The sequence below is a fragment of the Kogia breviceps genome, chromosome 16 (genome assembly GCF_026419965.1).
Source record: "Kogia breviceps isolate mKogBre1 chromosome 16, mKogBre1 haplotype 1, whole genome shotgun sequence".
Lineage (NCBI taxonomy): Eukaryota > Metazoa > Chordata > Mammalia > Artiodactyla > Physeteridae > Kogia > Kogia breviceps.
The window spans coordinates 22025701-22038570 of NC_081325.1; the positions used below are offsets into that span (position 1 = coordinate 22025701).

A 12870-nucleotide genomic window follows, 5' to 3' on the forward strand; every position below is an offset into this window, starting at 1 on the left:
ACCCTGACACAAGGTCTGAAGTGGTTCCCCCCTCCTCCCAAAGTAGGTCCCTTCCTTCTCTTGGCTGGGATGAAGGGAGGGGAGGTATTTGTCACCTTTGGAGGTCTCCTCTGGGTGAAGACAGGGTTTCCAGATTTCTGTTTTAAAACTAACAGCCTGGTATTTGAGGGGTGTTTTGTTTTTGCTGAATAAAAACAAAACACCCAAAAGGTAAAAACATCTCTCTTCTTTTTCAAATTAAATAGCTTTCATGATTATGTCATTGCATAACGGGCATTCACCCGGAATAACCTAGATCCTGCATTTTAAAATTTTCATTTGCAGATTTTTTATCAGGTGTGGCTGCCATTCTGTTGAATCCAACCGACAGCTTTAAACAGGGGAAGGAGAAAAAAATGTTCTGAACTTTTTCCTCCCTTTTTTCTCACTTCCTTACTGGGATGTGAGCTTGCTAAAGAACCACCGTGGGTGAGCCTCGGGACCAGGGGTGCCATGGTTTCTATGGCCCTGGGTCCTGGCCTCCTTCCCCTTGCCCTTCCCCAAGTGTGAGCATTTGTGGTTGGCGGCTCCAGGACGAGACGGGGGCCGCTGATGATAGGCGGGCGCCAGGTGCTAGTGCGCATGTGGCCAGCTCACCGCAACACCGCGACAGCCCCGCAGAGCCCCGGTCCTTTCTGAGCCGCCGGAGCTGCGCCTCGGGCCCCGCCTACCTGGGAACAGGCTGCTTTGGGGTCGCTCCTGTCCCTGCCGCAGAAGGCAGAGCCCAGGCAGCCATGACCCGACTCCCCGCTGGAGAACGCGGACAGCAGTCAGCACCCTGGCCCAGGGCCTCTTTGGTTTATTCGTTCCACAGGCGATGGTTGGGCTGAATCGTTCATACCCATGAGGCCAGCCCCAGGGTGCTTCCCAGCCTTTGCCTGTCCTCGTGTTGGTGCTGACAACAGCGTTTAACAGCGCGGCTCCGGAGCCCAGCCACCCAAGGGTGTGCCCTGCTTACCTTCTTCCCCAGGTGAACATGGGCAACTAGAAACTCTGTGCCTCAGTGTCCTGATGCGAAAATGTGTACTGAATAAAATAATAAAAGTACTTGCCCTTTGGATGTGTGGTGAGGATAGAACAAGATGATCTGTGTGAAAGCCCCAGAATGACACAGGGTGGGTGCTCAGTAAGGTTTAGGTATTGGAGAGGAAGATAGTGGGGAGAAGGAGGAGGAAGTGGAGGAGAGGGAGAGAAAGTTAGGAGGAGAAACTTTCAAGTAGTTTAGACTTAATCCCTCTGGAATTCTGCAGGCTGATCTTCCAGAGTCTCTAGGACTTGAGTGCAGCTGTACCTCTGCCTGTGGGGATCTTTAATAAACATCATCATGCACATTCCAAGGACAACTTCCTCAGCTGCTTTCCAACCATTTTTCCGTGCCACATCCCAGACGACTGGATCTACTGCCAGCAGCTACAGGGGTCTATTTCCACCTGCTTCTCAACTGGGGTGGGGCTCCAGATGGAAGTCCGCTGGATTGAGAAGCCCTGGATTCTGGTGACACCCCACCTTCCCCAGGCCCCATAAGGAATCGCTGTCATAACACCAGGGACATCCAGAGCGTGTGCCTTGTGTCTGAGCCAACAACAGTTAAGGAGACCCCTTCCTACCCTTCCATGGGGTCAGAGCAGCTAGAAGCAGCTTCGTGGGGATCTTAACAGTCTCTAGCTAAGGTCACAGTGACTTCAGGCTTTATTCCCAGAGAACAAATAGCATAAACCAGTGCCTGGCTGTGTTCCCAAATAAGGGCTCTTTGACCTTTGAAGAAGAGAATCCAGAACTGGCAGAGAATCTAAAGATCATATAATCAAACCTTTCATTCTACAGATGAGCAAACTGAGGCATACAGAGAGGAGATGACGAGATGACCAGTCCAAAGTCCTACCGGTGGTTAATGCTAAAGTTAGGACTAGAACTTAGATAACCTGACTTCTGGAGCTGACGCTCTTTGTACTACCCCAGAGTTTTCCCAGGTTGAGTAATGCACAAAGCCCTTTTAAAAAACTGCAGATCCCCAATGTTGATGTAAATAACTATGTTATGTTGCTCAAGTATAAGAAGAAAACTTGGGCTTCCCTGGTGGCGCAGTGGTTGAGAGTCCGCCTGCCGATGCAGGGGACACGGGTTCGTGCCCCGGTCCGGGAGGATCCCACGTGCCGCGGAGCGGCTGGGCCCGTGAGCCGTGGCCGCTGAGCCTGTGCGTCCGGAGCCTGTGCTCTGCAACGGGAGAGGCCACGGCAGTGAGAGGCCCGCGTACTGCAAAAAAAAAAAAAGAAAAGAAAAAAGAAAACTTGACCTAAGCTTTGTATGTTTACATTAAAATTCATGTATAAGTTACATACCACTAAAAGTATAAGACCAATATTCAAATTAACAACGAGATGGATGATACTGTCTGGCTGGAAAACGAAATTGCTGTTGGCAGCACGAAGATGGTGCTGACTGCTGCCACACAGCTGCTTTCGGGTTCACGCACTTATGTTACACCAGCAACAGGCTAAATCCCCTGACATTCGGATCACCAGGAAGCCTTCACTCAGGCTGTATCCCTCACATCATCTTGCCTTTAATGCGCTTGTACATACCATTTGCATATAAATCAATCCCTGTTCTTCTTTAATAGCTTAATTAAAATAGTCTAAATACACAAATAAGGAGGGTGGTGGGGTGGAAGGTGAAATAACGGGGCAATCCTAAGACAATCATGTTAATGATTCAGAAAAAAAAAAAATGTTTAAGTATATGAAATGAAAATATAGTTAAAAAATTGTCCAGAGGCTCTGGTTTTCGATATGCTGCACACTATATCCTGCTGCCCTAAAGGCATAGATAGATAGTGGTGAAAGTTCCCTATTACCTTCTGCAAATGTCCCCAGAGCCATAACTTTGCTTAAGACTTCATCTATTAATGTCTTAGCATAGCCCTGTTGGGGAACTTCTCTGGTGGTCCAGTGGGTAAGACTCTGAGCTCCCAATGCAGGGGGCCTGGGTTCGATCCCCTGGTCAGGGAACTAGATCCCGCATGCATGCCACAACTAAGAAGTCTGCATGCTGCAAGTAAAAGATCCTGCATGCCACAATGAAGATCCCACGTGCCGCAACTAAGACCTGGCACAGCCTAAATAAATAAATAAATAAATAAATATTAAAAAATAAATAAATAAATAGGCCTGTGGAAAAAATGCCCTAAGGGACAAGAGGCAAGGGTGTTGCAGGTCAGGGATGGGAGGAGAAAGCAGAGATGGAGATAGGGATCCCAAGACTTCCTTACAGTGCGTACTTCAAGTCTCACCTCGGTCAGCCCCACTCAATGACTAAAATCTGATCACTGCAAAAGACCCCTGCTAATAATGTAACATCGCGAGAATCGCTGATGCTGTAGTATAAAGTACCTCTCACCTGTTCCTTACTTTAACCCAGGAGGAAGTTGGTGAATATTATTACTATTATCTTTACTTAATGAGTGAAGAACTGAATCTCAGGAAGGTTTGTGACCTGTTCAGGATAATGGTTAGTAAAGGGCAGACGTGTCATTGGAACCAGGACTCCTGACAAGACTTTCTCTTTCTTCTTTACACTAATATTATGAAAGGGAGTGACATGAAGACATTTAAACCCATTAGTGCTTTTCTGTAACAGGGCATTTTAGCAAGCATGAGTCCTAAGGTGAGCATTACAGGCTTGAAGGAATACCTCTAAGAGGAAAAGGCTTGAAGCTTTGGTACGTTCTGTTCTACTATAAGGCGGGAGTAGTTCAAGCGCCAAAACACTAAATCATAGCATCGATGAGGAGGAAAGATAAAACGTCAGGCTTCTCCAATCATGCTCCATTTCACTTCATTGCTTACAATGAAGTCACAAAATGAAATGATTTAAAAGAAAAAATTCTTATGCCACCTGCATGTCTGCAACTCCCTCCTGGATTTTCAGAGCATGTTAATTGGAAATTGCTGAATTTCTTCATGTCAGAGCCTCCAACCTATTATCAGAATCACTTCTCTTGGTGTTGGCTTTTATAGCTTCATCAAGTATTTGAAGATGTTTCCTTTTCAAATTATTTCCTTGCTTACTTACTGTATCAATTTCTCATTCACACATCAGTGAACTGCATAAATCACTTTAAATCTTGACAATTTATTTAAATAGTATGTTGGGCTCTATTTCATAACAGAAGAATTGCTTCCTTAGATCAGACAATGGTCTCTCAGTTTTGAATTTAGAATATTTTGAATCAAGGCATATTTTGAAGAAAGGCATAATTACCTGTCAAGATTTCAACCTCAAAAAGCTATGAACTGCATCTTTGCTAGTAAGAAAATTAAAAGAAATGGAATAAAAAGCACTATTACATTATGGTGATAAAATTAAACACTGGCAACACTGGTAAAACATTTTTGGAAACATCACTAGCTTTATAATATTCACTTTTTTACTTCTTCTTTGAAGATTCTTTCAAAAATGATAATCTTAAATATTTTTTTTAAAAAGCTTCAGAATCTGCAGTTCAGTTTACCCTCCAGAGCTCCCCTCCAGATCAGGCTGAAAGCAGAACTTAACACCACATTCGCGTGCAGCAGCTTCTCCATCCCTATCTTGCTTCCTTCCCTCCCTCCCTTCCTTCCTTCCCACCCTCAATAAATCATGAGTACACACACAGACACACACACAAAGTAAATTTAAAAAAATAAAAAAGATTTATGCAGAAAGCTGTTCATCATAGGCTACTAACAAACATTTGTAAACAATTTACATATAGAACTATGGTAAATTTGTTTGATGGCCTACTAAGACAGTGATTTTAAATTGTTTACATTTTACTGGTATTTTCTGTTTTTATATATTTTTTAATGAGTATGTGTTACTTGTAATGATGGCATATATTAATTATTCCTATGTATTTTTATGCTGTTGGCATGTGTATATTGTATAGCATTAGGGATCTCAAAACATAACCAATCACCCATTTATTCATTAGCTCATCCACTTATTGAAATCTTTGGTGCGTACTTACTAGGTGCCATGTTGTGTGCCGGTCTGAGTCTTCCAAACTAAATAAGAACATTTCATGCCTTCAAGAAGCTTACAATCTAGTAAGACAAGCCGACAAATACTGGAAAGTAGATTACGACTTGAGGTGCAGTCCCCCTGGAATAAGCATAATTACATATTACAGAAAGCACAGAAGAAAATCATTGAATCCATTCTTGGAAGATCAGGGTAGGTGTCCTAGAGGAAGGGACCTGTAAGCACGGTGTTCGGCATATAGTCAATGCTCAATAAATGTATCTTGAATGACTTGGCATCTGAAGGAAAACAGGACAAAGAAGGAGAAACCCTTTTAAGCCAGAGGGAAACAGCGCGAGCTAAGGCCTAGAAGTGAGAATATACCACATTTTTAGGAAGTCAAAAATTTTACAATATGGCTGGAATTTGGAGTTGCAGGTTGAAAGGTGATGAGGAAGCCAAAGAAGTGAGTGGGGACGAGACCAGGAAACCCCTGGGCACCATGCTAAGGAGTCTGGCCTCTACACTGAGGAGACTGGGTAGTGAGGATACTGTCAGATTGGCTGCAGAAAGGTCCTTGATAGGATGACGTGTGGTGTGGACATAGAGTGGAGGCTGTTTCAGCATCTAGAAGGCCTGAACTCAGGAGTGTTAATGGAGATGGAGAAAGGAGGATGAACGGAAGAGATATTAAGATAAAATCCACAGGGCTTGAGGTTTACTTGAATTGCAATAAAATGGCCAGAGAGGGCTCAGGGTGTCTGGCAGCAAATGGAAGTGGTGTGGAATAGACAGACAGCACCAAGCATGAGCCGTTCCTAAAGGCATGAGTACGGGGCTCAGACTCCCACGGCAGGGAGTTCTACTGCATTACTACCTTGCCCTCAAACCACACCTATGGCATCACTGGGATTTCCCTATGGCCAGTTGACAGAGGAAGAAAAAACTTAGCCTGCTTTATAGATGGTTCTGAACAACATATAGGCACCAACCAGAAGTGGACTGCTGCAGTGTGCCAGCCCCAGTTAGGAGTGTCACTGGAAAATAACTGGGAGAGAAAGAAAATCTGACCACTCAGACTTCAAACAGTACCTTTGTACTGCCAGGGCTGGAAGTCTTGAATCTATGACCATGGTCAAGGTGGTGTGTCTCCATTATCTCCCCCCAGAGTTACTACATCTACGCCCTGCTCTACGCTTTTGGGTGATGGCTCCTTGAATGTGGATTGGATTACTCAGGTCTCTTTACTTTCTAGTTTCCAGTTGGGTTATTCAGTGAAAATAGCGGCAGGAAATTGGAGAGGGAGAGAGAACAGGGTATTTTTTCATGTTCTCCCTGTTTCACTGCTGTGTCCCTGGACATAGCTGTGTCCTTCTATGATCACAGTTCCAGCCCAATGGCCCCTCCTCCACAAGTGCAACTTTCACTAGGCTCTGGTGACTTGATTTCCTAGCCTTGCCTCTTAACCAATGTACCAAAGAAGGCACAAGGGAAATTAGAACTACTTTGAGATAGATGAAAGTGAAATACAACTTTACAACTTAAGCAACTAGAAAAAGAACGAACTAAACCCAAAGCTAGCAGAATGAAGGAAATAATAAAGATCAGAGCAGAGATAAATTAAACAGAGAATGGAGAAAATAAATGAAACCAAAACTTGGTTCTTTGAAAAGATTAACGAAATTCACAAACCTTTAGCTAGATGGACTAAGAAAAGAAACAGAGGACTAAAATTACTAAAATCAAAAATGAAAATAGGGGCATTACTACCAATTCTACATAAATAAAAAGGATTATAAGAGACTACTATGAATAATCATACATCAGCAAATTGGATAATCTAGATGAAATGGACAAATTCCTAGAAACAGAAAACCTACCAAGACTAAGTCAGGAAGCAATAGAAAATCTGAATAGACCTATTACTAATAAGGAGATTAAATCAGTAATTTTAAAAATCTCCTAACGGGACTTCCCTGGTGGTCCAGTGGTTAAGAATTCACCTTCCAATGCAGGGGATGTGGGTTCAATCCCTGGTTGGGGAACTAAGTAAGATCCCACGTGCCACAACTAGAGAGGAGCCCACACGCCACAACTAGAGAAGCTCGCGCACCACAACTAGAGAGAAGCCCACAACAAAGAGCCAGCACACCGCAATGGAGACCCAGTGCAGCCAAAAAAAAAAAAAAAAAAAAAAAAATCTCCTAACAAAGAAAAACCCGGGACCTGATGGTTTTACTGGTGAATTCTACCAAACGTTTATGGAAGAACTAATACCGATCTTTCTCAGTTTTCCAAAAAACTGAAGAGGGAACATTTCCTAACTCATTCTACAAGGCCAGCATTACCCTGATAACAAAGCCAGACAAAGACATTACAAGAAAACTACAGACAAATATCCCTTATGAACATTGATACAAAAATCCTCAACAAAATACTAGCAAAGAGAATTCAGCAGCATATTAAAAGGATTATACACTATGACCAAGTGGAATTTATTCCTGGAATGGAAGGATGGTTCAACATATAAAACCTGATCAATATATTATGCTACATCAACAGGATGAAGGAAAAAAAACCCACATGATCATCTCAATTGATGCAGAAAAAGCATCTGACAAAATTCAACACTCAACAAACTAGGAATAAAGGGAACCTACCTCAACATAATAAAAGCCATATATGAAAAACCCACAACAAACATCATACTAAATGGTGAATGATCGAAAGCTTTTCCTCTAGGATCAGGAACAAGGCAAGGATGCCCGTGTTCACCACTTCTATTCAACATCGTACTGGCAGTTCTAGTGAGAACAAATAGGCAAGAAAAAGAGATAGGGCTTCCCTGGTGGCGCAGTGGTTGAGAATCCGCCTGCGGATGCAGGGGACACGGGTTCGTGCCCGGTCCAGGAAGATCCCACATGCCGTGGAGCGGCTGGGCCCGTGAACCATGGCCGCTGAGCCTGCACGTCCGGAGCCTGTGCTCCGCAAAGGGAGAGGCCACAGCAGTGAGAGGCCCGCGTACCACCAAAAAAGAAAAAAAAGAAAAAAAAAAGAAAAAAGAAAAAGAGATGAAAGGCATCCAAAATTATCTGTTTGCAGATGACATGATCTTAAATGTAGAAAACCATAAATATTCCAAAAAAATGACTATTAGAACTAAGAAATGAATTCACCAAAGTAGGAGGATACAAAATCAACACACAAAAATCAGTTGCATTCCTATACAGGAACAATGAACAATCTGAAAAGAAAATTTAAAAGAATTCTATTTACAATAGCATCAAAAAGAATAAAATACTTAGGAATTCACCAAGGAGGTAAAAGACTTATACAATAAAAACATCACTGAAAGAAATTAAAGATGACACAAATAAATGTAAACACATCCCGTTTTCATGGATTGGAAGACTTAATATTATTAAAATGTCAATACTACCCAAAGAAATCTACAGATTCAATGCAATCTCTATCAAAATCACAATGATGGTTTTTGCATAAACAGAAAAACCCATCCTAAAATTCATATGGAGCCTCAAGGGACCCCAAATAGCAAAAACAATCTTGAAAAAGAACAACAAAACTGCAGGATTCATACTTCCTGATTTCAAATCTTACTACAAACCTACAGCAATCAAAACAGTGTGGTACTAGCATAAAGAAAGACAGACAGACCTATGAAATAGAAATGAGAGCCCAGAAATAAATCCTCACATATATGGTCAAATGTTTTTTGACAAGGGTGCCGAGACTATTCAATGGAGAAAGGACAGTCTTTTCAACAAATGGTGCTGGGGAAACTGGATATCCATACACAAAAAAAGGAAGTTGAACCCTTATCTAATACCGTATATAAAAATTATCTCAAAATGGACCAAATACCTAAATGTAACGCCTTACAGCAATAAAACTCTTAAAAGAAAACATAGGACAAAAACTTTGCAACACTGGATTTGGTAATGATTTCTTGGATATGACACCAAACGTACAGGTAACAAAAGAAAACATAGACAAACTGGACTTTCATGAAAATTTTTATAATGTTGTGTTATCAAAAGACACTATCGGGCTTCCCTGGTGGCGCAGTGGTTGAGAGTCTGCCTGCCAATGCGGGGGACACGGGTTCGTGCCCCGGTCAGGGAAGATCCCACATGCCGCAGAGCAGCTGGGCCCGTGAGCCATGGCTGCTGAGCCTGTGCTCTGCAGCAGGAGAGGCCACAACAGAGAGAGGCCCGCACACCAAAAAAGACACTATCAAAAAGTGAAAAAGGCAACCCACAGAGTGGGAGAAAACATCTGCAAATCATCTATCTCATAGGGGATTAATATGCAGAATACACAGAGAACTGCCAAAACTCAACAAAAAGACCAAACAGACCAATTCAAAAACAAGTAAAGAAATTGAGGGTCTTCCCTGGTGGCGCAGTGGATAAGAATCTGCCTGTCAATGCAGGGGACACAGGTTAGATCCCTGGTCTGGGAAGATCCCACATGCCGCAGAGCAACTAAGCCCATGCTCCACAACTACTGCACTTGCGCTCTAGAGACCGTGAGCCACAACTACCTACTAAGCCCACATGCCACAACTACTGAAGCCCATGGCCTAGAACCCGTGGTCCACAACAAGAGAAGCCACCGCAATGAGAAGCCCGTACACCGCAATGAAGAGTCGCTAGCCCCCACTCGCTACAGCTAGAGAAAGCCTGCATGCAGCAACGAAGACCCAGCAAAGCCAAAAATAAATTAAGTAAGAATAAAAATAAATTTAAAAAAAAAAAAAAGAAATTGGGACTTGCCTGGTGCTCCAGGGGTTAAGAGTCCACCTTCCAATGCAGGGTATGTGGGTTTGATCCCTGGTTGGGGAGCTAAGATCCCACATGCCACAGGAAAACTAAGCCCAAGTGCCACAACTACTGAGCACGTGGGCCACAACAAGAGAGCCCACACGTTCTGGAGCCCATGCGCCACAACTAGAGAGAAGCCCACGTGCTGCAACGAGGAGCCCAAGCACCACAATGTTGGATCCCGCATGCCACAACAAAGATCCTGCCTGCCTCGACTAAGACCCGATGCAGCCAAAATTTAAAAACGAAAGAAATATTTAAAAAAAGAAATGAAGAGGGATTAATAATAAATTTTAAAATACAAGTAAAGAACTTGAGTAGACATTTCTGCATAAAAGATATACAAATGGCCAATAAGAACAGCAAAAGATGCTCAACATCACTAATTATCAGGGAAATGCAAATCAGAACTACAATGAGATACCACCTCACATCCATCAGGATGGTTACTATCAAATAAATAGCAAACAAGTGTTAGCAAGGATGTAGAGGAAGTGGAACCCTTACGCACCATTGGTGAGAATGTAAACTAGTACAATCGGTGTGGAAAACGGTATGCAGCTCCTCAAAAAATTAAAAATAGAATTACCGTATGACCCAGCAATTCCACTTCTGGGTATAGGATCAAAAGGACTGAAAGCAGAGTCTCAAAGAGATATTCATACACTCATATTTATAGCAGCATTATTTACAACAGCTAAAACATGCAAACAGCCCAAGTGTCCCCCGACAGATGAATGAATAAGCAAACTGGCATAAAGATATAATAGAATTATTATTCAGCCTTAAATAAAAGGAAATTCTGCAATATGCTAAATCATGGATGAATCCTGAGGACATCCTAGAGACTGAAAGTAGAATGGGAGTTGCCAGGGGCTGGGAGGAGGAGAGAAAACGGGGACTTCTTATTTAATGGATATAGAGTTCAGTCCCACAAGATGAAAAGTTATGGGGATGGATGGTGGTGTACTTAATGTCACAAAACTGTACACTTAAAAATGGTTAAAATGGTAAATTTTTAAATGAATACCTTACCACAATTTTTAAAAATTAGTATCAGCCTGAACTGAACACTAGCTGACAGAGATTTTAATTTGAGTGTCATAAGAGAAACTGGGTAAATAAAGCAGTCGGTAGAAAATACTACATGCAGTGCTCTCAACCCAATTCTCAGACTCCTTGGTGACCTTAAGATAACATTTACTACATAAGAATCCCAGAAGTAATGAGCAAATCTTAGTAAGTTGCTTCCATTTAATACAGCAAGTATTTTTGGTATTATCTACTCTGCACAAATTATTATGCTAAAAAAGCACAAAGCAGTGCAGCAAATTTAAAAAGTGATGAAGGAATTCCCTGGTGGTCCAGTGGTTAGGACTCCGCACTTCCACTGTAGGGGACATGGGTTCGATCCCTGGTCCGGGAAGATTCCCACATGCCTCAGAGCAACTAAGCCTGTGCACCACAACTACTGAGCCTGCGCTCTACAGCCCTCGAGCCACAACTACTGAGCCCGCGTGCCACAACTACTGAAGCCCACGCACCTAGAGCCCATGCTCCACAACAAGAGAAGCCACTGCAATGAGAAGCCCGCACACCTCAATGAAGAGTAGTCCCCTCTCGCCGCAACTAGAGAAAGCTCATGCGCAGCAGCAAAGACCCAACATGGAAAAAAAAAAAAAAAAAAAAAAAGTAGCCTGGATTTCATGCCCAATGCTTCTAACAGGTGCCCTGATCTAGTGGGACATGAGTTCTCCAGACATTTAAGGCTCCCTCTTTTTGCCAATTGTTTTTTCAATAGACCACTGTGTTTAACACAAATATTAAGACAGGCACCTTGAAAACATTTTCCAATAAAAAAAAATAATGAGCCAGGTTTGCATTTCATTCACTGGTTGTTTTATACCAACCAGAGGTGTCTCTGCCTGGCCCACAGTTAACCAAGGATCCCGGCTCTGCCTCTAGCCAACACCAGATGCTAGAAGAAGCACTGAGGGGTCCTGAAATTTCAAGGCACTGATGGCATACCACTGGTGTTCTGAATCTCCAAGGTGCCCTGCCCAGCAAGCCCACAAACCAAATTCACTGGCCTCTACTGAGCTGCAGAGTGATTCATAGACTGGGAGGCCACACAGGTCTCCAGGTAATTAGTAAGATGATCCCAACAACTTCTCTAAGCAGAGAGAAATGTCTATAGCCACTTTCACGAATGCTATTTCTACTCCAGCCTTCTGGACGCTTTGCAGCTTATCTTTCTTTAAAAGTTTAAATTCATCTGAAATAACCACAGAGCATTTTTTATTATTATATATTACTTCTGTTTATTAAATACCGAAACCAGGCTTATGCCACATATTACAACAATGTTTATATAAGGAGCTCAAAATATAAAGGCTTATGAAAACTTTTTAGTCTTTATATAATATATACTATTCCTAGCACATAAATAAATATGGAGAAGAGAAGCCATTTTTTATATAACACTCAGCCAACACTTAGCATCAATGATTACACAAATCCACAAGCAAACAAAAAAATCCACTTTTGTCATTTTGGTTTTCAAAGCTAAAAATCCCTTTGCCACACTCAGCAATACCCAAGGGGATGGATGACTTGTAGTCACAGCCCTGGAAACAAGGGGACCAAGTCTCCCAGTTCTTCAAGTTTCTTTCTTGGTTAGAAGCTTCAACAACTGCATTACTCTTTCAAGAAGCAGAAAAAAAATCAAAACAAGGTAAGACTCTGTTCTATAAGGTATTTAATAACTCTGCACTGAAGAAATACTATATTTTCATCTTAAATACATGCTTACCAGGCTTCCCTGGTGGTGCAGTGTTTAAGAATCCGCCTGCCAATGCAGGGGACACGGGTTTGAGCCCTGGTCCGGGAAGATCCCACATGCCGCAGAGCAACTAAGCCCGTGTGCCACAACTACTGAGCCTGAACTCTAGAGCCCACGTGCCACAACTACTGAGCCCGTGCTCCA

The 12870-nt window shown here is 42.6% G+C and overlaps 1 protein-coding gene across 5 annotated transcripts in view; it reads right to left on the minus strand.

Moving 5' to 3' along the window:
* Nucleotides 1–257: 257 nt before the first annotated feature.
* SLC25A30 (solute carrier family 25 member 30) overlaps nt 258–12870 on the minus strand; it is a 40579-nt gene continuing 27966 nt past the window's right edge. For 4 of the 5 annotated variants that reach the window (XM_067016659.1, XM_067016661.1, XM_067016664.1 and 1 more), the window contains one exon: nt 258–2292. In XM_067016659.1, the coding sequence (XP_066872760.1) occupies nt 1990–2292 (303 nt within the window). In that variant the 3' untranslated portion in view covers nt 258–1989. The remainder of the gene's footprint in view (nt 2293–12870) is intronic. The other variant, XM_067016660.1, reaches the window with a different exon arrangement.